This window comes from Geotrypetes seraphini, chromosome 4 (assembly GCF_902459505.1).
Source record: "Geotrypetes seraphini chromosome 4, aGeoSer1.1, whole genome shotgun sequence".
NCBI classification, from domain to species: domain Eukaryota; kingdom Metazoa; phylum Chordata; class Amphibia; order Gymnophiona; family Dermophiidae; genus Geotrypetes; species Geotrypetes seraphini.
Genome location: NC_047087.1, coordinates 174,540,870 through 174,568,292, shown reverse-complemented (window position 1 = coordinate 174,568,292; position 27,423 = coordinate 174,540,870). Strand labels below are relative to the sequence as shown.

General features: G+C 46.8%; 1 protein-coding gene across 6 annotated transcripts in view; it reads left to right on the top strand.

The window, feature by feature from the left end:
• Positions 1–27,423, top strand: part of HYDIN (HYDIN axonemal central pair apparatus protein) — a 1,718,235-nt gene that overhangs the window by 890,111 nt on the left and 800,701 nt on the right. For all 6 annotated transcript variants that reach the window (XM_033943280.1, XM_033943278.1, XM_033943277.1 and 3 more), the window contains one exon: positions 15,976–16,138. In XM_033943280.1, the coding sequence (XP_033799171.1) occupies positions 15,976–16,138 (163 nt within the window). The remainder of the gene's footprint in view (positions 1–15,975; positions 16,139–27,423) is intronic.

The window sequence follows — 27,423 nt, the reverse complement described above, 5'->3', positions numbered from 1 at the left end:
ATACCGGCCGATTGGCGACACGCATTGTTGTTTTGGCATCAACTGGACCTGGCTTGGGGTGACTCTTTGTTTTGTAAGTTGCCATTCACTGCTGCTCGATTAGCCATTGCCTCTTTGTGGAATCAGGCGCTCCCTCCCACGTGGGCCCTGGTGGAGCAACGTTTGCTTAATTGGCAGAACCTTTATCACTTAACGGCCTTGCGACATGGTAAACTACATGGCTATGCTCATATTTGGCGTAGTTTTCGGGCTTCCATGGGGATTTGTGGCAGGGGTGGCCAAGGGCTTTGAGTTGGCCTTGGAGTTGGAATGGATGGCGATGCTTGGGGGGATCCCATAACCATATTCCTTTTCAACTTTTGGTTTTTGTTTGGAATTGACTGTTTCTCAACCATATTTTGAGCTGTAGGTATTGAGTTTTTGTCCCTGGGGTGGGCGGGGGGGGGGGGGTATTAGCTGTGTTTTGGTGGGTATTTTAGCTGGTTCTTATTAGTTTGTAGGACTTGCACATGTCTATGATATTGTTGATATTAACTGTGTGGGTTATTTTGGAGTGTGGTACTTTGCTCCATGTATTTTCTGTTCTTGCATTTCCTGTGAAATGATAATGTTTGGAGTGTTTTTCAATAAAAGCCTTTCATTAAAAAAAAAAAAAAAAAAATTCCCTTCCCTTGAAAATAATCAGCCAACTGATCTGCTGTTGGAGATTGTTCATTTGGAATATTAGCAATCCTTTTTTTTTTGTTTTAAATCTATTTTATTAAGCAATAGTAAATACAAAATCAATGACAACCAAGATATGCATTTTCATCAAACACCCACGGAGGACTGGACTCTTATGCCCTCCCCGGACCACCTCACCCCACCCCACAGCAAAGAATCCCCAACCCCCCGCCCTCCCCTCCCCATCCCCCCCAGATACAAACAACAAATGCTTAGGCAGGGAACAGCGAGAACACATTAAAGCATTGAATCAGAGGTGAAGTCTATTCAAAACACGACTACGACTCTCAGGAGTTAAAATGTTCAAATACGGAGTCCACGTGTGAACAAAGTCTCTGCTCCGGCGTCGAGAAGAACAGGCCAAGCGGGCCTCCCAACCCAGAAGTTCATGAAGGCGATTCCTCCAATACCAGAAAGAAGGTGGTTCAGAAGAAAGCCAGCAACACAAGATACATTTCTTCCCCAAAATAAAACTTTTACTAAGAAACAATTTTTCATAAGAAGTGTACATATTCAAGAAAGAGAAATGGGCAAACAGCATAGACTGCACTGAGACTGGCACAGGGGTCTGCAACAAGCCCTGTAAAAAGGAGGCCAGCTCCGTCCAGAATACCTGAATCTTCTCACAACTCCAAATGCCATGAAAGTAGGAATTTACTTCCACCGAACAGCGGATGCATAGTTGAGTATCAATACAGCCCATATGATAAGCCTGACTCTGGGAAGCATAGGCCCTCAGAACAGTGCGAAAATTCTGCACTGTATACCAAGCCCGTAGAGCGTCTCAGGACAGTTAACAAAAACATTTCCCCCAAGTCCCTACCCAAGTCCCGCTGCCATGCCTCCAGAATACCAGGAAAAACCCTCGGCGGGCAAAGAGCCAGGATCCAGCCATGCAGAACAGAGATAGATACCCTGGAATCAGGATCTGCAGTCAAAAAAGTATTGAGCCGGTCCCCAAAATCCCCTTGCAAAGAAGTCCCCTGGAGGGAAGCCACATAGTGACTGAGTTGACAATAAATAAAAGGAAGTCCAAGCTCCGGAACCCCCCTCCCCGCTAATTCATCACAAGTTAAGAGAGACCCATCCTCCCGCAGAACATGCCGCAACTGTTCTACCCCCCGAGCCCTCCAACGACCAAACACGGAAGGTCCAACCCCCGGAGGGAAAGCTAAGTTCCCCACCAACGGGAGAAGTACACTAGTATGAGAGTCCTGATTCCACAACCGAAGGACTTGGTGCCACACCGTCCACAAGGACCGAAACAAGATACTACGCCTACAGGGCCGCAGCAGTTTAGACAACGGGGCATGGAGGAGATACAATAGATGAAGGGGATAGAAGTGATCCCTCTCCAGAGTAAGATCCGTATAAAAAGAGGTACCCAACACCCAGTCACTAATATGACGAAGCAAACAGGCCTGGTTATAAATCCTGATGTCAGGCACCCCCAAACCACCCCCGTAGGCAGGCCCCACTAACAGGGACCATTTCAATTTAGGTCTTCGGCCACCCCAACAAAACCGGATCAAGAGGGAGGTGAGGGAGCGAATATCCCTCTGCAACAGAGAAAGGGGAAGAGTCTGAAGAACGTAAAGCCATCTCGGGAAGACAACCATACGAAATAAATGAATTCGTCCCAACAAAGACAGCGGCAACGCCTGCCATTTAGCTAGCAACCGTTTAGTATCCGCAAGGAGTTTATCTAAGTTTAGACGATACAGTTGGGACACATCCATAGTCAGCATTATCCCCAGATATCTAAAAGAGGAGTCAGCCCAACGCAACGGGAAACCAGCCCCCCAATACCGCCGAAGATGAACCGAGGAAGCCAGCGCCTCGGATTTCGCAAAATTCAAGACGAAGCCGGAGAAATCTCCATATTCCCGAAGGCTTTCCAACAATACGGGCAAGGAACGCTGCGGGTCCGTTAAAAAGACCAAGAGGTCATCCGCAAAACGCCGCCAGTTTTAAAATGAGAATCTCCCAAGACCAATCCCCGAATATCCGCATTTACCTGAAGCTCCCGAAGGAGAGGGTCTAAAGAAAGCACAAACAGGAGCGGCGACAAGGGACAGCCCTGGCAAGTCCCTCGGCAAATAGGAAAAAAAACCAGAACAAGTCCCATTAACCGAAATCCTCGCCTCTGGATCACTATACAGCGCCTGGATAGCACCAAAAAAGAAGGGGCCCCAATCCGTACGCCCTCAGCACCGCAAAAAGGTAACCCCACCGCACCTTATCGAACGCCTTCTCGGCATCAAAACTAATGAGCATGGCGGGGCTACCGTCCTGTTCCGCCCGTTCCAATGCTAACAAGATGCGCCTGATATTCTTAGCCACCGGCCTATCCCGCACAAACCCCACCTGAGAGTCAGAGATCACCGATGGCAAAACGCGCGCCAGGCGGGTAGCCAAAAGTTTAGCCAAAAGCTTCGCCTCATAGTTCAACAATAATATAGGACGGTACGATTCAGGCAAAAGATGGTCCTTACCATGCTTCGGGAGAACTATAATAGACTCTAGATTTATGTAGCGAGGGAGAAAGCCCTTAGCAACACTCAGATTATAAACCTCAGCCAGCTACGGCGCTACGTCCGTCACCAACAGCTTATAGAACTCACTCCGAAACCCATCCGGGCCCGGCGCCTTTCTCAACGGACTGACCCCATCGCCCCTTCCATCTCCTCTGCGGTAATGGGAAGATCCAAAACGGCTGCATCCTGCTGAGATAAACAAGGCAAATCGAGGCTGTCAAGGTAAAGTTGCCCATCCAAAAGCTCAGGGCCTGGATCTGTATACACCTCAGCAAAAAACTCTCGCAAGAGGTCACATATCTCCTCCGACCGATGATGCAGCACCCCAGATGGGTCCCAAAGAGCCGATATGCTCTCAGGTCCGCCCCTTGGATGTGCCAGACGGGCCAACAATCGACTACTCTTATTCGCATACCGAAACAAATGAAACTTAAAGTACTCCCTCGTCCGCAGAGCCCGGAGATGCAACAATTCGTTCAGTTCCTGCTGTACCTCCAAAAGTTGCGCTCAAAGCTGAAATGAGGGTGCCCTGCCGTACTGGCGTCTCAACACAGTCGCCCTCCGCTCTAAAGCCAGAATCCGCCTATGCTTCAGCTTCGTTTCCCTGGCCACATAGGAAATGATATCCCCCCGTAACACAGCATTTGCCGTCTCCCAGTAGAGAATGGGATCATCACGATGCTGCTGATTATTAAATTGAAAATCCCTCCAGCACTGTATCAAAAACTCGTGAAAACGGGAATCCTTATACAGGTAACAGGGAAACCGCCAGGACCCTCTGTTGATCGAGAGTCTCCCCAAGTCCACCTAAGTCCCACCCAGGTGTGGTCAGATATTTCAATGGGGCCCATATCAACCCCCAGTATCCGGGGAAGCAACGCTCGAGAAATGAGGATAAAATCAATTCGGGAAAGCGTCCCGTGCGCCCTTGACAAGTGGGAGTAATCCCTCTCCAACGGGTGCAGCACCCGCCACACATCGAGCAACCCCAAGGTGGATTCTAAAAGTTGACCACCCGTATAATTTTTGGAGGTCTCTCTACCCGAAGCAGAGCAGATCCAACTTTGGATCCGGTACCTCATTAAAGTCCCCGCCCACCAGCATTGGAACATCTCCAAACTGTAAGAGTTGATTGCGAAGCCCCCGAAAAAACCTGGCTGATGGATTATTAGGAGCGTAAACATTGCAGAGCAAAAGTGGTCGATTATCAAGCAACACTAAAGCAGCTATGTAACGCCCACTAGGGTCGCGGAGCACTTTCTGGGTGAGTAGGTGAAGACCCTTACGGATCAAAATAATAACACCTCCCTTTCCCCCCACGGCGGGCGCCTCCAAATAGGAACCCACCCACCAGGTACAGAGCTTGGCATGTTCCGCTGAGGTTAATCTGGTCTCCTGTAAAAAAGCAATAGAGGTTTTAGAACGATTCAAGCGCTGCAATATTTTGGAACGCTTAATAGGGGAGTGGATCCCCCCAACATTCCAAGAAGTTAAAGTGTATTCCAGAGTAAACCTCTCAATAGCCAAATCACACGAGAAGAGAAAACCAGTATAATGCCGGAGCAGCGTCCCAGCCACCGCTCTCCCGGCTTCTCGCCACCTCTGGCTCCAAGATTCAAGCTATACCCCTGCCACCAAGTCAGACCCCTAGCACTAAAACCCCCAACCCCCCCCCCCCCCCCCCAAAATTCCACGGAATCCCTGCAACCCTGCGAGGCCCACCCCCACCCCCCAAATCCCTCCCTCCCCACCCCTCTATCCCCCCTCCACAACCAACCCTCACCCAATCTACACCCAAGACACCCCAAAAAGGGCATCACTTCCAGGAAACTAGGTACACCCTCCCACGGGAATAAGGACCAGTACCCCCCGACCCACAAACCCCAAACCCAGAGAATAGTAAAAGACGTCCTCCATCATCCAAACCCCCAAAGACATTCAGCCCACCCCTCCCCTCCCCCAACACCACAGCCACAACGCCTAACCTCATGCCCACCCACCAATCCAAATTCCAATGCTCAAACCGAACCGAACAGGCATAGACCCAAACTAACAGAGGATAACCAGGTCAACCCCCCACCATCCTCACACACACCAACCAGGCAGTCCCTCAAGAAAACACTAAGACCCAACATAAAGGGAAAAGAGAGTCCAAACTCAAACCACAGACCAGTCCCCAAAAATGGGTCCCCTCAGTCCACAGCAGCTCCCTGCAGTGGTTCTTCAGGCATCATCTCCGTCACGAATCGCTGAGCGGCTTCCAAGGTGTCGAAATGATGAGCTCTACCCTGATGTGTCAACCTCAGGCGAGCCGGGTATTGCAGAGAAAAAGCAATGTGGCGCTGGATGAGACGGGTGCAGAGAGGAGAAAACCTGCGCCGTGCCTGAGAGACCTCCGCCGAGTAGTCCTGGAAGCAAAGAATTGGCTTGTTGTCATACAAGAGCTTCTTGCCCTGCCGCAACGCTCGCAGGACCTCCATCTTATGATGATAATTCAGGATACGGCAAATAACCACTCGAGGTCTGTCAGCATTCTCTCTCCGCTGCCCCAAGCAATGCGCCCTCTCCACTCTCAAGGGGCCCGAAGCAGATGATAAAGACAAAGACTCAGGCAGCCAGCGTTCCAAGAGCGCCCCCAGCTCCACGTCCCGCACCGATTCAGGCAGGCCAATAAACCGAAGGTTGTTACGGCGGGACCGGTTCTCCAGGTCATCCACCTTGGCTCGCAACACCTCCAACGCTGTAGTGTGGGCGGACTGCTCCTGAGCAAGCTGCTGGACGTGATCCTCAGCAGCACTCACCCGCTGCTGAGTCTCCTTGACCTCTGAAGTGAGGGAGGCAAAGTGCTGGTCCAACGTGTCCAGTTTATCAAGGATGCGCTGCAGTTTGTCCCCCAGAGAGCTCTCCAAAGCAGCCTGAACCTCTGCTGTAACTGCGGTAACCCAGGATGAGTGAGGAGCCTCCGGCGACGGGGGCGCCACGGGATCCGCCATCTTGGCCTCAGGCAGCTTACTCTCCGCTCCCGATCCTTCCGGACCGCCTTAGCTGCCATGGCGACCCTATCCTAGGCTCCCCGATTTCCATGCCACCAAAAAGCTTCCCGGTACAGGGAGGAGACCGAGCCCAAGTTAAATCCTGTGGAGGGAAAGCCACGCCGCGTGCCGGTGGGTAGCGTCGCAGCCACACTCTTCTTGCGGCGCCACGTGTCCGCCGGGAGACCCGGGACCAAAATTGCAGGGCTGCTAGGCAAAGCAGGTCGGAATCGCGCCATGCCTCTATCAAACTCCCCAACACCGGACGAACACCGCTCCCGATCTCCGGCCTGCAGGAGAGGAGCCGCACCGCGATCCGGTGGGCGAGGTCGCAGCCGTTCCCTGACTGCGGCGCCGCGTGGCCTCTGGGCGTCCCGTGACCGCAACTCAGGGCTGCGAGGAAATGAAGGTCGAGTCTCACCGCGTCTCCAACACACTCCTCAGCGCCGCGGGAGACCCGAACCAGAGGGAGGAAAGCAGTTTAGTTGCCGCGCCATGGTTAGGTGTAACGGAGCTATAGCAACACGCTGTCTACAGCTCCATGTTTCCGCCGGAAGTCTTTTTCCTTTTTTTTTTTTTTTAATTCTTTATTCATTTTCAAATTGAACAGCAAGTGCACAAAATAATATATTATACAAGTTATTCCACAATAGCACATTAATCTCTACCACATAAAATTCTAGTGATGCAATAACCCCCCCAACCACCCATCCTTTATCACATTTTCAATAGGAATAAACACACATATTATATAGCATATTATAACATATTATGTAAAATTATTCCCAACTCCCTCCCCCCTTTTGTGTGATAAAAAAAAGAAAAGGAAAAGAGAAGAATCAATGACTATTGTGGCGGGGCCGGGGTTAAGCCTAGCGCAAGCAACCCAGCTCCCGCCCCAGGCATAAGGACCAAGCGCTCCCAGGAGGACTTCCGCTGGGAAACAGTGAAATAATTAATGGAGGCTGCGTTAGTGGTAAAGTTCAGCTTTTCGTTTATTTCCCTCAGTTTACAGCACTAGGGTTCAGGCAGTCCCTCTGTGTTGAGGAGACTTAAACAAAACATATTTTCATACAGTCCAGCCTGATGTCCAGGCAGAAAAGCCAAAAATAAAACCAAAAATGTTTTCTCCTGATTTTGCTTTTTCTGTTTGAAAAATCATTAGGAAGCTTTAGCACTGTCCCACCTGAAGCCCAATGCCCCCACTACCCCAAGCTCTCAGGGTAGGGCTAGGGAACTTTATAACCCAACCGTTTCAGACTGCTGTTAGTCCCCTCCCAAAGTTCCTGCTTCAGGGTTAAACTATATCGGGACTCTAAGTTCCGTGCAAGCTTTCTGAGGAGGTTAATTACAGGTTCTCATCTCCTTCCCTATCTTCACAGGCTTTCCTCTCGTGCTCTAAGTAATTTATTCATGCTAGTTCACAGTTAGACTAAGGGAGAAAGAACGCTACTTCCAAACATTCACTTTCATTCCCCTCCCCCATTCATACCTCGTTATCTGGGACTCTCCTGGAGCTCCCATGCTGCGAGATTGCATTCCATGTCACTGCTCTCAGATAACGCCCTTTCTAATTCCATTAGGGAATCACCATTCTCTGAGCTAGGGTAAGAACTCCCTTCAGGGCCAGCTAATGGACAGCCCTGTCCTGGAGGTCTTGCTACTTCCCTGCACTGCTGTTGAGGAGTTAGAAGTCTGGTCACTCGGGAGGGTTGTAAGACCAGCTGTGCCTTAGCTAAGGTCTGGGACAGAGACCTCTTAGCAGGCTCTCTCCTGCTTAGTGCAGCCTGGCTCTTCCCTGCATTCCTCCTTCCAGTCTTCTCTCCAGTATTCTCCACAGTGTTCGTAATCTCCTCAGCCCTCCCCCTATTGTTTCCACCTGGGCTCATTTTATGCTGCAAGCCTAATCTCACTCTCCCTCTGGGTTCGTCCTGCTTGCTAGCCACACCCCCCTCATTAACCATGCCTGTGCTGGTTTTCTTTCTCAGAGGTTTTGTCAGAGCTTTGCCCAAGGGATCATAAAAGGAATTATAGTGCCCTAAACTAGACGTTATGGTTTCTGTCCTTGCCTCTCTGCCTCGCCCTGCCTGTTGGCTCTTAGTGATAGGCACAGGGATACTAGACAGTTTCCTGGGCTTAGGAATAGGGACAGCCCTTTGCAAGGCAGGGTTTAAAACCGGGTTTAAACCGCTGACAGGCACTTCCCTGTCACACTATTCATCACAATATTTTGCCAATGGCCCCCATATTTTTATAAAGTTAGTATATGTCCCTCTTTGTACTGCTATTGCTCGTTCCATTTTAAATATATGGCATAATGAATTCCACCAAAATGTGTAGCTAAGGTTTTTGTGATTTTTCCAATTATTGGTTATATGTTGGATGGCAACCCCTGTCATAACTAATAAAAGTTTGTTGTTATATGATGATATTTGACTCTTTTTTCTCATCATCATGCCAAATAACACTGTATTGTAAGAAAGTGCAACATGATTTTCCAATAATGAGTTCATTTGAGCCCAAATTGAATTCCAAAATATCTTAATATAGGGACAATAATAAAGTAGATGATCTAATGTCCCAGGTTCCTGATTACAATGCCAGCAATTATTGGACTAAGGACTATCTAGTTTTTGTAAACGAACAGGGGTCCAAAACACTCTATGTAACAAAAAAAGCCAAGTTTGTCTCATAGATGCTGACACTGTACATCTCATTCTCCAAGACCAAATTCGTGGCCATTGAGATGCAGAAATTTGATGCTTGATCTCAATGCTCCAAATGTCTCTCAGACCATTCTTTGGTTTTTTATTCAAGTATCCAGATAATATTAGCAATCCTATCAATTTTAACTGCCTGTTTTACAAAGCCGCGCTAGCGGCTGCCATGCGTAATGTGACCATTTATTTTTTTCATCAAAAGGGGACATCTATTAATTGTCAGTCCCGCCCCAATCCCACCCTAGCTCCACCCCAACCCCGCCCTAGCCCTACCCCCCAATTCCGCCCCCAATTTCTTCCATTCATTTTTCATGTACACATATCTTATTAATTCATAATGGTAACCATAAAATTTTAAAAAACTACAAAGCACACTATACGCAGAGAAAATGTTAATTATCATTTATATTTGGGGGGGGGTTTCAAAGATGTCAAGGCAAATGACTTTCAAATATGCAATGTCACCTCAGTAACTAAAGAAAAATAGACAAATATAGTACAAAATATAGACAGCAGATATAAATTCTCAAAATGTTTTGATCACTAAATTAAAAATAAAATCATTTTTCCTACCTTTGTTGTCTTGTGATTTTATGAGTCTCTGGTTGCGTTTCCTTCTGTCTGTGTATCCTTTCTTTTGTTTCTTTCTTTCTGCACTCAGGCCGAACAATTGTCCCTTTCTATTCCCTCCCTCCTTCCTTCCCATGTCCTTAGTGCCCCCAGAGCCTCCTTCCCATGTCCTTAGTGCCCCCAATGCCTCCATCCTTTGTCCTTAGTGCCCCCAGTGCCTCCATCCTGTGTCATTAGTGCCCCCAGTGCCTCCATCCTGTGTCCTTAGTGCCCCTTCCTATGTCTTTCGTGCCCCCAGTGCCTCCTTCCCATGTCCTTAGTGCCCCTTCCTGTCCTTAGTGCCCCCAGTACTTCCTTCCCATGTCTTTAGTGCCCCCCAGTGCCTCCTTCCCAAGTCCTTAGTGCCCCTATCCATGTCTTTAGTGCCCCCAGTGCCTCCTTCCCATGTCTTTAGTGACCCCAGTGCCTCCTTCCCAAGTCCTTAGTGCCCCTTCCCATGTCTTTAGTGACCCCAGTGCCTCCTTCCTAAGTCCTTAGTGCCCCTTCTCATGTCTTTAGTGCCCCCAGTGCCTCCTTCCCGAGTCCTTAGTGCCCCCAGTGCCTCCTTCCCATGTCTTTAGTGCCCCCAGTGCCTCCTTCCCAAGTCCTTAGTGCCCCTTCCCATGTCTTTATTGCCCCCAGTGCCTCCTTCCCAAGTCCTTAGTGCCCCTTCCCATGTTTTTAGTGCCCCAGTGCCTCCTTCCTATGTCCCTCTCACTGCCTTCCACACTTTGTCCCACCCTCATCCCCCAAGCCAGCCTGCCTGCCTGTCTACCTCTCTCCCTTCCTCCCTGGCCAAAGCCAGCCTGCTTGCCTGCCTACCTATCTCCTTCCCTCCCTGCCGCAAAAAAAAAGCCTCCCCATCTTTCCCCTTGTCTGCTGCTCTTACTGCCCTGCCGCTACAGCTACTAAACCCGACAGGAAGTCTTCTTTCCGACATCAATTCTGACGTCAGAGAGGACATTCTGGGCCAGCCAGACAGCGATTGGCTGTCCCAGAACGTCCTCTCCAAATTTATTTACTTTTTGGGCCCAAAAAGGGTGCCCTCTGCAAAGAAATTGGCAAGATGGACACACCTAGCATAGTACATTCACTAAATATATAGTAAGTACAATCTTCAGTTAGCCCCTCCTGCCTGCCTGCTCATCATTAACGTGGCAGAGGAAAGGCCCCCAGCAGGGCAGGACAGGAGAAGCCTGTTCAGAGTGCTGACTCTGCCTGCCAAGCACCGCCATTGCTGCTGCTGCCGCTGGAGGTATTGACAAACAGCCCCTGCCGGTACTGGAATCTAAGGACACAGTGAGAGCTGTCAGAGAGAGTCACACGCTAACTTCGTCTCCGGAGGTACAGCTGCAGGGGGCTTTCTTCCTGAGTCTGGAGCCGCCCCTCGCCCTCTTGCGCGCTTTTCCTCGCTGTCTCATGGCTGGTCCTTTCCTGTTTCTGCCCCAGTAGCTGGTGGTTGCTTCCAGCAGAGAGCAAGCAGGAGGGTATTCTTGCACGGGCCAACGTAGGCCAAATTAGGGAATTCACTGGCGGGTCAAATTGAATTACCCTGCAGACCAAATTTGGACATGTCTGCTGTATGGTATGGTCGTACCTCAAATATTGTGTTCAGTTCTGGTTGCCATATCTCAAAGATATAGCAAAATTAGAAAAGATATGGAGAAAGGCAGCAAAATGATAAAAAGGATGGGGCAACTTCCCTATGAGGAAAGGCTAAAGCAGCTAGGTCCCTTCAGCTTGGAGAAGAGATGGCTCAGGGGGGATATGATAGAGGTCTATAAATTAATGAGTGGAGTAGAAAGGGTAGATGTGAATCACTTGTTTACTCTTTCCAAAAATACTAGGACTAGGGGCAAGTGATGAAGCTACTAAGTAGTAGATTTAAAACTGGAGAAAATATTTCTTCACACAACGTGTAATTAAACTCTGGCATTCGTTGCCAGAGAATGTGGTGAAATCAGTTAGTTTTTATCTATGTAAACCGCCTTGAAGCCTGATAAGGTGGTTTATCAAATTTGAAACTTCCTAAAAGAGAAGTCCATGGCTTGGGGAAATCCACTTCTTATTCGTAGGAAAAGCAGCATAAAATCAGTTTTATACTTGGGATCTAGCTAGGTACTTGGGACCTGGGTTAGCCACTGTTGGACTTTCGATTTGTCCCAGTATGGCAGTTCTTATGATAAACATTGCATTGATTGATTTGATTAACAAGAGCATGAGCAAGAATAAGTAGTACAACAAACATATTTGGCAAAGTGTGAAAAATACATTACTTTGAAATCTAGATTAATATGAGACTGATATGTCAGCTTGGGGTCACAAATGACCCCTAGAGCAAGTGAATAAATAATTGGAATTGCATGACCATTCAGCAGTGGGGTACAGGAAGAATCACTTTTCCTGTTATTACAATGTTGTAAAAGGATGAAGAGACTTTCTGATTCCCCCATCCACCAAGAAAATAAGTAATGAGCTAAGAGGCTCCTGATCTCCTTTATCTCCTACCCAGACAATGAATATATGAGCAGTATATATAGGGTATGTGGCACCCGGGGCCCATCATTTTGACACCCCCCCATGTAAAAAAATATTTTTTGTAATGACCATGAAACGGAATAAATGGTCAGAATAGAAATAGGCAGTGAAAATTTTATTTTATTGAACCTCATATATGTAACCATTATTCTAAACATAACATAACATAAATTATGTCTGAATTGTCATGACATCAGAAGTACATATGGAGTAGTTGCAGGTGATGCTTGGGACAGTTCTGATTGTGTTAGTTTGGTTTTATGTGTTTTTTGAATAGAAGGGTTTTTATTTCTTTTTGAAGGTTTTGTAGTCTGTGGTCGAGGTCAATAGGTTGTAGAGTTGGGGGTCGAGTGTTGCAGCTCGAATGGCTAGGAGGTTGTCGAACAGTTTTTATTTATTTTGACGTTTTTGATTGGAGGGTGTGTGAATGGTACGTGAGTTCTCCTATGTCTGGTTGAAGTGGATTGAATTATTTAGCTGACGAAATTAGTTACCCCCTCATTCTACACACATTAATTCTCTTCTATTTTTGTTCCCATTATAAACAACACTGATAAATTCCCAGAAAAAAAATACATTAAAATAAGAAGTGAAAACAAAGGCCCCTACAGATGAGAACATAACATAAGAATAGCCTAACTGGGTCAGACCAATGGTCCATCATGCCCAGTAGCCCCATTCTCATGGTAGCCAATCCAGGTCACTAATACCTGGTCAAAACCCATAGAGTAGCAACATTCCATGCTAACGATCCAGGACAAGCAGACAAATCCCCCATATCTTAATAACAGATTATGGACTTTTCCTCCAGGAATTTGTCCAAATCTTTCTTAAAACCAGCTACACTATCTGCTTTTACCATAACTTCTGGCCACTTCATTTTTAAGTTTAGATCTTTCCTTCCAAACAGAGACCTTGCTAGATGTCAAATACAGCACAAGATAACTTCACACGGACTTAGCTGTGCAGGAAATGTGAATCCCATCATACACCCACCATATAGTGCAAAAATGTGCAAAGGTCTGTTTTTTTCTTTCGATCATTACATAGCCTAATGCCACACAAGTAGCGCTGTTACAAACATATTCTGAAGGTCAATGCTAAGGTTAACAAAGTTTCCTTCCTTGGACCAGAAGGAGATACTGACAAACCACTGGGAGAGATTCCAAAACAACACCCAAAGACCCACTCAGTGTGTGAACCAGTTGAGTGGAGCGGACTAACTGGGGGGTGGGAATGGGCCCGGAGTTTGCTCAGCAGAATTTCCAAGACCACACCTTCCTCTCAACACATTGACACGCTGCCACCACCACCACTAGAACACCTTACCGGGTAGGCCAGCAATGCTATAAACTTTATAAAACACATTATTATATTTTCTTATAACGCACATATTTTAACTGAACTCTCTGACATCCTCAGCCTTTCCATTCACAAAAATAGAAGGAAGAAAAGTTCCCATTTCCTGCTGTCTCATGTCCCTGGCCTATACAATATTTTTCTTCTGCAGACCCTTCAAAAGTCTGACCAAATCCTCGTTTCACTTGCATTATAAAGTACTGAGGATGCCATCTCTCCCCAATCCCAGGTCCTAAAGTCTAAGACAGTAGCGCAAACTAGTGCTGCCAGATTCAGGAAAAAAAATTTCGATTCGATTCAGCCTATTGAATTGGTTTATCGATTCGATTTTCCTGCCCAATTGGGTGTTTTTTTCAAACATCCTGGTGGGTTTATTTTATAGCTTTTTCACCCTCCTTTGGCTTCTCCTAACCACACTGGCGCTGTGGTGTAAATAAAATAAAGAAACAAAAAGGACTTTTCCTCTCTCTGTTAAATCCTAGCTCACGTTTGCGGTCTAACACCAGCACTGGCAGGATACGCATTTCAAATCTGACATATTGTAATCACAAAACAGAAAATAAAATTAGTTTTTCTACCTTTTGTTGTCTGGTTATTTTTCAAATCTTGTTGGTCCAAGGCTCTGGTTGTCTTCTGATAACTTGCTTGCCAGGGTCTCCTTCTTTCTTCTTTCTCCGTTCTAACCATCCATCTGCCATCTCTGTTCTCCCCTTCTGTTTCCCTTCCCTCCTCCGGATGTCTGGCATCTATCCTTTTTTTCGTCTCCCTCCACAGATCCACCTTTTCTTAACTACCCTTTCATCCAGCAGCTCTCCCTCCTTCCCCACCACCCCAGGGTCCACCATCTCTCCCTTTCTTTTCCCAACTACCCTCCTAACCAGTATCTCTATCCCCCGCCCTCCACACCATCCCTTGTGTCCAACTTCTCTCCCTTTCTATTCCTTCCCTCCCTAAAACCCATGGTCCATCATCTCTCTCCTTCTCATCTATTTTCAGACCCATTATTTCTTCCCACCCAAAGTCCGGCATATGCACGTCTCTTTGAACCCCTCCCTTTTCCCTCCGTGTACTTCTACACCAGGGCCCCCCTCCCCTGAAGGCCTGTCCCCCCTTAAAGGTCTGCATCCCACCCCTGAAGGCCTGTACCCCCCCTTGAAGGCCTGCACCCCCCGTTTGAAGGCCTGCACCCCCCCTTGAAGGCCTGCCTGCCTGTTCCCCTTGAAGGCCTGTCCCCCCTTGAAGGCCTGCATGCCTGTCCCCCTTGAAGGCCTGTCCCCCCCGAAGGCCTGCACCCCCCCTGAAGGCCTGACTTCTCACTTGAAGGCCTGCCTGCCTGTCCCCCTTGAAGGCCTGTCCCCCTCCTGAAGGCCTGCACCCCTCCGAAGGTCTGCACCCCCCTTGAAGGCTTCCTGCCTGACCCCTTGAAGGCCTGTCCCCCCCGAAGGCCTGCACCCCCCCTGAAGGCCTGTCCCCCACCTTGAAGGCTTCCTGCCTGTCCCACTTGAAGGCCTGTCCCCCCCCCGAAGGCCTGCCTGACAGTCCCCCCCTGAAGGCCTGTCTCCCCCCCCCCACAAGGCCTGCCAGCCTGACCCACCCTGAAGGCCTGCTACCCCCCCCCCTCCAAAGGACCACTCGCCCCCACCACCACCACGACCACGAAGGACTGCTCATCCCCCCGGCCTCTCCGCACCATTTACCTGGGGAAACAGCCTGCACAATATCGCGATGCCAGCGATCTTTGCCTGCTTTGGCTGTTTCCTCCGCCGCGGTCCCGCCCCTCCTCTGACGTCAGAGGAGGGGCAGGACCGTGGCTGAGGAAACAGCCGAAGCAGGCAAAGATCGCTGGCATCGCGATCTTGTGCAGGCTGTTTCCAGACGCGACACCCGGCGCGGGGGGGGGAACCGGACCGGGAGCACCCCATCATGGCTTGCACCCGGGGCGGACTGCCCCCCCTTTAATACGCCACTGTATATGAGTCCTTTTGGATCCCTAATCATCCATCCTCCTGCCAAGATTGTGAAAGAAAAAGGGCTGGGAAACGCACCTCAGTCCTCTTTCTCTTTCATTACGATGCAAGTCTATGAAAGGAGCTGTAGATCTCTACCTGCAACCTTTATAATCCCAAATTTACCAATAGCACTCACAGTTAATCTTTCCTCCTGCTAACTCATGTTCCAACATTGCTTTGAGATAATAGTGCTAGCCTTCTCTCTTTCTCCACCCAGCCTAATTCTTCCTTAAGGTTCATCCAGATTTTTAGTGAATAAAATGTAGCCACTCAAGTGAAAGTCAGGAAGCTGTTTAGTCACTTGTATAGGCACATGTTCGAAGACTTTGATATAACTGGCTAAAGTTCTTTTTAGCTAGACCTCTTGAAATTTTTATCTTTGTATGTGTAGTATATAAACTATTTAGGAAAATAATAAAATAATAAAATGTGTGTTTTACCTACCTAGATTCTGAAAATGGTGAAGGGTTATGATTCTTTTAATACCTTGCTGCTGCCAGCTCGCTTTCCAGGAGAGAAACTGCCACAAGAACTGTTGGAGTTTTATGAAGAACAGAAGAAGGTCCTTGAGCAGCTGGCAAGAGAGAGAGAAGCAAAGATCCAGGAGAATGGTGAGACCACAAAGCAAATGTGGGAGAAGGAGGGAGACAATATACCCTTTTATTAAACATATGTGAAAATTTCTTATCTGAATCTTGGCCTCCTCGGTTATAGTGATATATTGTTGGCTACAATTATTTTTACATAAATATTTAAACAGAAACATGTGTCAGTGGTAAAAGAGCAATGTTCTTCAAATATATCAATATTAGTGTAAGGCAGGAAAAGAGACATCTACACTTATACATTCAATCCCTTTGACTCTTGTGTCTTCTTAGTTGCTGAAACTATACTGTACACATTGTACACAGTGCATATACTTTCCCTCATGGATGGCACATGTGGTGTGAGACAAATTGAGTACTTGACCTAGCAAGTAAAAATATTTGTATGTGCGGTTAATACAGCATACTATTTTAACATGCACAGAGGATGGACTGTGACCAGTTGTACTTGTCTACACATGCTTTACTCCATAGACAAGCAGGTCTTAACAGAGAAAGATATAGTGTACTTAGGGATATGGGAGGGGCATTAGATATAGTATACTTAGATTTTAGCTGAGCCTTTGACACAGTTACGCATAGGCGGTGTGACAAACGGACGTCTTCCCCAAGGTTTGCCACAGGGAAATTAAGGAAAGTATATAAACCCCAGTGCAGAAGGGCTGACCAGGTCAGTTCCCAGGACAATAAATTAGCTGACTACCTGGTGAGTGACAATGAAATGGAAATAGAGCAGGAAGGCTTAGACTTACCTGAAGCAGTTCCAGAGCCAGGCAGGAAGAAGCTGCCTTGCTATTGTCCATTGCCTGTAAGGCAGAAAGCTCACAAGCAGTTTCCCCTCAGAGAAATGGCATGGGCTGAGGAAGGAATTCCCTTCCCCCATCCAAATCCAAGGGGGAGTGGTTCTTCCCCTCAGCTTAAAGCCAGGCTCCTTAGAGAGCAGAGGGGGGAGGAAGGAGGAGGAGCAGAACGAGGCTTGGCAGTAGAGCAGAGGCAGGACGGGGCTGAGCAGTTCCTCAGCACTGACTGGGAAATGACTGAGGAACAGGCTGGTAATTTGGCCACTAAATTCCTTTCCCCAGAACCCATGGTGTTGGAGGAAAGTGGGGCTATACACGAAAGCTGGCCAGAGGAAATGGAGAGCTGAATATCCTGAAAAGGTCTGTGAACAGAGCTTTGTTTTGGCTGTATTTCTCTGTTGGCTCTTTGAACTAATGACTGGGGGAGTTACTAGGGAAATAATCCTGTACTGCAATTTCACCTGTTGGTTTGCTGAAATTGAGAAAGGATACAGTAACCTCCTCTTCAGGTTATGGTCTCAGCTGAACCAAACGCCATGCTGGCTAGTTTAAAGCCCAGAATTTCCTGACTTCCACACTTCGTGGAAGTGCCCAGCTGTTAAGATAGTGCCTTAGCAACTAACTAATTCAATTAGTCTGCCTGCCTCGTAGGAAGAAGGAAATTAACCCTCTCAGGGAAAAGCCTGCTCGGGACTAGGAAGAAAGTTCAACCCAGCTAGAGAGAGTGAATGCACTGCAGGACAGCACAACATATACCTCAGTCAGGAACAGGAATGCCTCTTCTGTCAAAGCTACAGGAGAAAGTTATTTGTGTTAACTGTTTCACTGCCTAGCCTCAGGGCATATTAAGGACTGTATGTGTTTTACCAATCAAGTCCAGAGCTGCTTACTGGGTGACTAAGAGTGAAATAAACTTTTTCTGTTGTTTTTGTATGAGGTGCATGCTCCCAGGAAAACCCGGAGCGGCACAGTAATTCCACGGCCGGTGGCCGAATGAAAGCTTATGTTTTCACCAAGGCCATTCTGACAGTGTGATTTTTTTCCAAAATCCTTGGAGAATAAGCTTAGTGGGGCATTTGCCAGCGACTACCAACTTGAAAGGTGACCCTAATTCTAAAGGGACCATGCCAGTAGCAAGCTTCATGTCACTACCCGACGGCTCAAGGTGTTCTCAGAGAGTGAGGGTGTGACAGAGGCTGATAAATAAATTGTGTGCCCTCGGTATGAGACTTAAAGTGACAGACTGGTTTAAAACTGATTAAGTAGAAGGGAACAAAGGGTAGTGGTATATGGCATTTGATCCAAGGAGAGACACAGGGATCTGTCCTTGGGCTGGCTCTTTTTGAGTGATATTGTAGAAGGACTGTCTGGTAAAGTATGTCTTTTTGATGATATCAAACTCTGTAAAAGAGTAGACACCCGGAGAGTGTGGATGACGTGAGATGGGATCTAACAAAACTTGAAGAATGGTCCAGTAATTCACAGCTAAGATTTAATGCTAACAAATGCAGGGTCATGCACTTGGACTGCAAAAATCCAAAAGAATAGTATAGTATAGGCCAGGGGATGAAGTTATACTTCTGTGTACAAAAGAAGAGCGGGACTTGGGTGTGATTGTGTCTTATGATCTTAAGGTGGCAAAACAGGTACAGAAGGTAATGGTCAAAGTCAGGAGGATGTTTGGATCCATAAGGAGAGGAATGGCCAGTTGGCAAAAGGAGGTGATAGTGGCGTTGTGTAAGTCTTCAATGAGACCCCATTTAGAATACTGTGTGCAATTCTGTAGACCACATCTTTAAAAAGATATAAATAGGATGGAGTCGGTTCAGAAGGCTGCTATAAAATTGATTAGTGGTCTTTGTCATAGTAAATGATGGCAGATAAAGACCCGAAAGGTCCATCCAGTCTTCCCAACCATACGTGCTCCATAAATAATCATTTAATTTAAGTGGTCCTTTTGCTTAGATATTTCTGTGCCAGAAACCCAGAGTCCTGCTCGGTATTGTGCTTAGGTTCTATCTACTGGAATCTCTGTCAAAGCTCACTCCAGCCCATCTTAACCATTCCAGCCATCGAAGCCCTCCCCAGCCCGTCCTCGACTGAATGTTCATATACGGGCCACGACCATATAAGTCTGTTCAGGACTGGCTTTAGTTCCTTCAATATATACCAATTATTTTCTGATTAGAGATCCTCTGTGTTCATCCCAAGCTGGTTTCAACTCTGTCACTGTTTTCCTCTCCACCACCTCCCTCGAGAGCTCATTCCATGCATCAACCAACCCCCCATAAAGAAGAATTTCCTAACATTACTCATGAGTCTACCACCCCTCAACCTCAAATTATGCCCTCTGGTTTTACCATTTTCCTTTCTCTGGAATAGATTTTGTTCTATGTTAATATCTTTCAAGTATTTGAATGTCTGAATCATATCTCTCCTATCCTCTAGGGGCAGAGGTGCCCACACTTTTTTGGCTTGCGAGTTACTTTTAAAATGAGCAAGTCAAAATGATCTACCAACAATAAAATAAAAAAAAACACAAAGCACACTGTACGCAGAAAAAATGTTAATTATCATTTGTATTCGGGGGGGGGGGGGGGTTCAGAGGTCAAGGCAGATGACTTTAAAATATGCAATGTCACCTCAGTAAAAACTATACAAAAATAGACAAATACACCCCCTTACCTTTTACTTAACCACGATACCAGTTTTTAGTGCAGGTAGGTGCGCTGAATGCCCCACGCTGCTCCCGACACTCATAGGCTCCCTGCACTAAAAACCACTATCGCGGTTTAGTAAAAGGGGGGGGGGCCATAGTGCAAAGTATAGACAGCAGATATAAATTCTCAAAACGGACACATTTTGATCACTAAATTGAAAATAAAATCATTTTTCCTACCTTTTTGTCTGGTGATTTCATGAGTCTCTAGTTGCACTTCCTTCTTCTGTTTGTAAATCCAATATTTCTTTCTTTCTGCCCTCTCCCCCTGCCCCACCTCTTTATTTTTGCCTTTCTTTCTCTCTTGCCCTGCCTGCCCCAAGCCATTGGGCTGATTTCTCCACTTTCCCAATTATTTTTCTCTCTCCTTGCTACTCCCCCTCAAATCCACCATGCCGATTTCTCCCTGCTTCCTGAGCCAGGCCTGGTTCGTACATGCGCCGGGCACACAAGCCTTCACCCCCTCCCCTGAAACCACATTAGCCTTTTTTATCGCCTGCCTTGGCAGTAAAAGCTCTGGAACTCGTAGAATTCCTATGAGCGTCAGAGCTAATATTGTTGCAGCTTCATAAAAGGGGGCCAAAAAGGGGGGAAAATAAAATAATACAATTTTATTGGACTAATATATTTTTCAATTAGCTTTCAGAGACCACAACCACTTTTCTTAGGTCAGTAAAGTATACTGCTGTTACGGTATCCTGTCCTGACCCGAGGAAGGGGGTTTTGGTCTCTGAATTAGTCAAAACTGTATTACAATTAGTCCAATAAAAGGATCACCTTATTTCCATTTTTATTTATAAATATTTATCAACACAGCTACAATACTACTTTATCCTAAAGCAAAAAATATAAATACAATTTTTTCCACCTTTGTCTAGTCTAGTTTCTGCTTTCCTCATCTTCTCTATACCATCTTCCTTAAATCCACTGTCTGCTCTCTGCCCCTTCTATAAGTTATCTTCTCTCCTTCTATGCCCCTTCCAGAAACTGTCTGCCTCCCCCTTCCATATCTCCCTCATAGAAACATAGAAATAGACAGCAGATAAGGGCCACGGCCCATCCAGTCTGCCCACCCTAATGTCCCTCCCCTACCTTTGCCCTGTGAATAGATCCCATGTGCCGATCCCATTTGGCCTTAAAATCAGGCACGCTGCTGGCCTCAATCACCTGTAGTGGAAAACTATTCCAACGATCAACCACCCTTTCAGTGAAAAATAATTTCCTGGTGTCACCTCGTAGTTTCCCGCCCCTGATTTTCCATGGATGCCCTCTTGTTGTCGTGGGGCCCCTGAAAAAGAAGATATCTTCCTCCGTCTCGATGCGGCCCGTAAGATACTTGAACGTCTCGATCATGTCCCCCCTCTCCCTGCGCTCCTCAAGCGAGTAAAGCTGCAATTTGTCAAGCCTTTCCTCGTATTGGAGATCCTTGAGTCCCGAGACCATCCGGGTGGCCATTCTCTGCACTGACTCCAGCCTCAGTACATCCTTTCGATAATGCGGCCTCCAGAATTGCACACAGTATTCCAGGTGGGGCCTCACCATGGATCTATACAATGGCATAATGACTTCCGCCTTACGGCTGACAAAACCCTTTCGTATGCAACCCATGATTTGTCTTGCCTTGGATGAAGCTTGCTCCACTTGATTGGCAGACTTCATGTCCCCACTGATGATTACCCCCAAGTCTCGTTCTGCTACTGTTTTTGCTAGGATCTCGCCATTAAGGGTATAGGACTTGCATGGATTTTGGCTGCCCAGGTGCATAACTTTGCATTTTTTGGCATTGAAGTTGAGTTGCCAGGTCCTAGACCAGCGCTCCAGTAGGAGTAGGTCGTGCATCATGTTGTCGGGCATTGAATCTTCGTCCGTTGTGCATTTGCCCACTACATTACTTAGTTTGACGTCATCGGCGAATAATGTTATCTTACCTCGAAGCCCTTCTGCCAGGTACCTTATAAAGATGTTGAATAGGATCGGGCCCAAGACTGAGCCCTGTGGCACTCCACTGATCACCTCTGTCATTTCGGAGGGGGTGCCGTTTACCACTACCCTTTGAAGCCTACCACCAAGCCAGTTCCCAACCCATTTCATCAATGTGTCACCTAATCCTATAGAACTCATCTTGCTCAGCAACCTGCGGTGTGGTACGCTATCGAATGCTTTGCTAAAGTCCAGGTACACGATGTCCAGGGACTCCCCAATATCCAGCTTCCCCGTCACCCAGTCAAAGAAGCTTGGATTGGCATGATCTCCCCTTAGTAAATCCATGTTGACGGGGATCCCGTAGATTATCCTCATCCAGGATCTTATCCAATTGGCGTTTGATTAGGATTTCCATTAGTTTGCTCACTATTGATGTTAGACTCACTGGTCTGTAGTTTGCTGTCTCCAGCTTTGAGCCTTTCTTGCCATTGGTCTGGCATCCATCTTCCTGTGTCCTTGTCGTCCCCTCTTCCCATCAGGGGATGACTCCTTCACTATTACCATCGCTGGACATTGATCACGTCCGACCTCTGGGTGCTTACCATCAAAAAGGAAGGATATTCTCTTCATTTCCTTCAAATTCCATTGGATCACCCACCAAGAGAGCTTCCTTCCAACCCTTTGCAGACCTCCCTTCTCCTTCGGGAAGTTCATGCTCTGTTTGTTCTCAATGCCATTGAGACAGTTCCTTTGGAACAGCAGAACACGGATTTTTATTCCCGCTACTTCCTTGTTCCGAAGAAGATGGGAAGTCTCCATCCAATCTTGGATCTCAGAGCTTTCAACAAATTTCTCATCAAAGAAAAATTTCAGATGCTGTCTGGTGGCCTTGTATCCCCTTCTGGATCACAATAATTGGTTATGCTGTCTGGATCTCAAGAAGGCTTACACTCACATTCCCATTCATCCACATTCTAGCAAGTTCCTAAGATTTTGGGTGGGAAATCATCATTACCAATACAAAGTGGTACCTTTCAGCCTGGCATCATCCCCCAGAGTTTTCACCAAAGTCCTGGTCGTGGTAGCAGCAGCCTTACAAAGTCATGGACTCCAGGTCTTCCCATATCTAGACGATTGGCTAATCAAAAACCCCTTTTCTCAGGGGGTTATTGTAGCGACACAACAGACTATTTTGTTCCTTCAAAATTTGGGATTTGACACGGACAAGAGGACATAGACTGAAGCTGAGGGGGGACTGGTCCAGGATGAATATCAGGAAATTCTGTTTCATGCAGCGAGTGGTGGACACCTGGAATGCTCTCCCAGAGGAAGTAATTGCAGAATCCACCGTTCTAGGATTTAAGGAATAACTAGATGCACATCTCCTTAAGAGTGGCATAGAGTGATACGGGTAAGGGCAAATTAGATGCACATCTCGCTTGAGAAGCATACAGTGATATGGGGACTAAAACTATGCCAGGGTACACCGGACTTCATGGACCCCGGGTCTGATCCGGAGATGGCAATTCTTATGTTCTTGTGAAATCAACTTTCCCAAATCTCAACTACAGCTCTCTCAGACTCTGCAGTTTATTGGAGCTCTTCTAGATACAGTGCAACTCAGAGCATTCCATCCAAAACAACATCAGGATGCTCTTCTACAACTTTGCCAATGGGTGTCCACCCTCACTTCACTCTCTGTGAGGCACATGATGGTTCTCCTAGGTCATATGGCCTCTATAGTCCACGTGACTTTTTTTGCCAGACTCCATCTAAGAATTCCTCAGTGGACCCTGGCTTCTCAGTGGTTGCAGGCATACAACCCACTTTCTCAACACATTTCAGAGACATCTTCTCTACGGCAATCTCTTCAATGATGGATAGTCTCTTCCAATCTTTCCAGAGGTTTGCTGTTCCAAATGCCCCCTCACCAGAAGGTTCTAACCACAGATTCTTCAATCTACACTTGGGGGGGCTCATCTACAGTAGATGGTCTCCATACTCAAGGACATTGGCCACCACAGACTGTTAGAACTCAAAGCAATCTTCAATGCACTCAAGGCTTTTCAGCATCTTCTCCACGATTAGGTCGTTCTCATTCATACAGACAACTAGGTAGCCATGTACTATGTGAACAATCAGGGAGGTACAGGGTCTCGTCTCCTTTGCAAAGAAGCTCAGACGATTTGGAATTGGGCAATCTCTCACAACATTTTTCTGAGAGCTGTCTATATTCAGGGAGAGCAAAATTCACTGGTGGACAAATTGCGTCTCCTGCAACCTCACGAATTTACACTCAATTCTCCATCAGATTTTTTCTTAATGGGGAACTCCTCAAATAGATCTTTTTGCATCCCCCCCACAACAACAAACTGCTCAAGTTGTGCTCCATACTCTACTTTCCTCATCGCCTGGAAGCAGAAGCTTTTCTCCTGGAGTAGACAAACAAGTTCCTTTACGCTTTCCCTCCATTTCCTTTTATTCTCAAGACACTTGTCAAACTCAAGCAGGAACATGCCACCATGATTCTGATAGCTCCTCGATGGCTCAGAAAAATAGTTTTGAGCAGGGGTCTCCAAAGTCCTTCCTCGAGGGCCGAAGCCAGTCAGGTTTTCGGGATTTCCCCAATGAATATGCATTGAAAGCAGTACATGCACATAGATCTCATGCATATTCATTGGGGAAATCCTGAAAACCTGACTGGATTCGGCCCTCAAGGAGGGACTTTGGAGACCCCTGGTCTTGAGCATCAAGTCCAATAGGGTAGCATCTCAACGAGGCTCCAAAGGAGCCACTCACTGATAGATGCCGTGTAGGCGGATTGGGATTGCGCAGAGGGAGAACACATTGGTCCGCAAAAATTTCAAAACTTCTGAAAAAAGATGTCTGGCTCCCAAGTCATAGGTCACCTTAAGGTGGCCAAACTGAGCTTTTCTGAGGCTGCACAGGGTTTGCAGCCTGGGGGACAGAATTACCAACCGTGCTGAGCCCTGAAGACCATGAAGGCCACTCCACTAGGCTTGCTGAGCATTTGGGCACCTGCTTCAGCAGGACAAAGGCTAAGCTGGACGCTGCACCCCCCATAGCTGCGCCATTCAGCATGTGGCACAAAAATGTTCTAAAGCGCTAAAGTTGCACAATCTTGGCAAGAATCTAAATGAAGAGAGCCCAGGGACTCCATCCCAGCAAGTTTCCAGTCAAAATTTGTAGTTTTGAAGAAGCATGGAGCTTTAGAAAATAAAATTGCAAAAAATTCCAAGATGGCTGCCGTCTCAAAATTTGTGCCAAAATCACAATATTGTTCACATTTCTCAAACACACAAAATGGCAATTTTAGCCTTTTTCAGGAGGGGGAACATTCAGAAACACTAAAAAACCCACTTTTCAAACTTCCCCCGATGTCTTTCACAGCCTGTGTACTCACTGTGACCTAACAAGATCAGTGTTAGAAGTGCTGGAAGCCTGCTTTCAGCTCCCTCATTGTAGCTGGATGAGAATATTCACTGGCACAATGCTGGGAATGCTGCTAAGAAGCTGATCTTCGGGCTGATAGTCAGACTCCAATGTCTGACTACACCTGCACCCTGCGAGACACCACCGAGCCTCCTAAGGTCACCTAACAGATTGCGCTTGACTCCTGATTAACATAAGATGAGACTACCTCGGGGATAGCCCTGAGCTCCAGAGAAAACTATGCAGGATGGCTAACAGATACCTAGTGGGATCAGCCTGTCAGCTACAGACTGAATTCTCACGCAGAGCTTTAAAATCGCTCCAAACATCAAATTACTCGAAAAGGGGATGAAATTACATCAATTTAAAAATAATAAAATGGGGAGAACAGAACACACACCACTGCAGCCATGCATGCAGAAGGAAGGAACTGTAGAGGTAGTTAAACAGCCAGTAAAATACTATAGAGGCAGTTTTGCTGCTCTGGTGGCCAGTAGGTTGTTGTACGTTTTTCTTTATTTTACATTTTTGATGGGCGGGTGTGTGAATATTGTGTGGGTTCTCCTGTGTTTGTTTGAGGTGGAATGAGTTAGTGTATTGTTCCAGTAGGTAGGACTGTTTTCATTTAAAGCTTTGAATAGTAGGCAATGAAATCTGAAATGTACTCTGGCTTGTATTGGGAGCCAGTGTGAGTCGTGATATGCCTCTGTGATGTGATCGTATTTTTTCAACGAATAGATATGTGTTTTACATAGTAACATAATAGATGACTGCAGATAAAGACCTGAATGGTCCATCCAGTCTGCCCAACGTGATTCAATTTAAATTTTTTAATTTTTTTCTTCTTAGCTATATCTGGGCAAGAATCCAAAGCTCTACCCAGTACTGTGCTTAGGTTCCAACTGCCGAAATCTCTGTTAAAACCAGCAAATCTAAACCCACCCAGCCATTGAAGCCCTCTCCAGCCCATCCTCCCCCAAATGACCATAAACAGACACAGACCATGCAAATCTGCCTAGTACTAGCCTTAGAAACATAGAAGATGACGGCAGAAAAGGGCCACAGCCCATCAAGTCTGCCCACTCCAACAACCCTACCCCCTTGAATTTACCCCCCTAGAGATACCACGTGTATCCCATTTACATTTAAAATCCGGCATACTGCTGGCCTGAATCACCTGAAGTGGAAGTTCATTCCAACGATCGACCACCCTTTCGGTGAAGTAGAACTTCCTGGTGTCGCCATGAAATTTCCCACCCCTGATTTTCAGCGGATGTCCTCTTGTGGCCGAGGGACCTTTAAAAAAGAAGATATCATCCTCCACCTCAATACGGCCGGTGATGTATTTAAACGTCTCTATCATGTCTCCTCTCTCTCTGCGTTCTTCGAGTGAGTATAGCTGCAATTTATTCAGCCTTTCCTCATACGGGAGGCCTTTGAGTCCCGAGACCATCCTGGTGGCCATTCTTTGAACCGACTCAACTCTCAGCACATCTTTTTGGTAATGTGGCCTCCAGAATTGTACACAATATTCCAGATGAGGCCTCACCATGGATCTGTACAACGGCATTATAACTTCAGGCTTCCGGCTGATAAAGCTTCTTCGGATACAACCCATCATTTGTCTTGCCTTTGATGAAGCCTTCTCCACTTGATTGGCAGTCTTCATGTCTTCGCTAATGATCACCCCCAAATCACGTTCCGCCTTGGTCCTAACTAAGGTTTCACCATTAAGTGTGTAAGTTTTGCATGGATTCCTGCTGCCGAGGTGCATAACCTTACATTTTCTAGCATTGAAGTTTAGCTGCCAAGTCGAGGACCAGTGTTCCAATAGAAGTAGGTCCTGCGTCATACTGTCTGGTAAAGTGTTCTCACTTACTATGTTGCATAGTTTGGCGTCATCGGCGAATAATGTGATTTTACCCTGAAGCCCCTGAGTCAGATCTCCCACAAATATGTTGAAGAGGATCGGGCCCAAGACCGAGCCCTGCGGCACTCCACTGATCACCTCTGACGTTTTTGAAGGGGCACCATTCACCACCACTCTCTGAAGTCTACCGTTTAGCCAATCACTGACCCATGTAGTTAATGTCTCTCCCAGTCCCATTGATTTCATCTTGTTCAATAGTCTGCGGTGTGGGACGCTATCAAAAGCTTTACTAAAGTCCAAGTAAACGACGTCTAGGGACTCACCCACATCCAGTTTCCTTGTTATCCAGTCAAAGAAACTAATTAATATTATTTTCTTATTCTAGATCCTCTGTGTGCATCCCACGTGTCTTTGAACTCAGTCACCGTTTTCCTCTCCACCACCTCTCTCGGGAGCGCATTCCAGGCATCCACCACCCTCTCCATAAAGTAGAATTTCCTAACATTGCTCTTGAATCTACCATCCC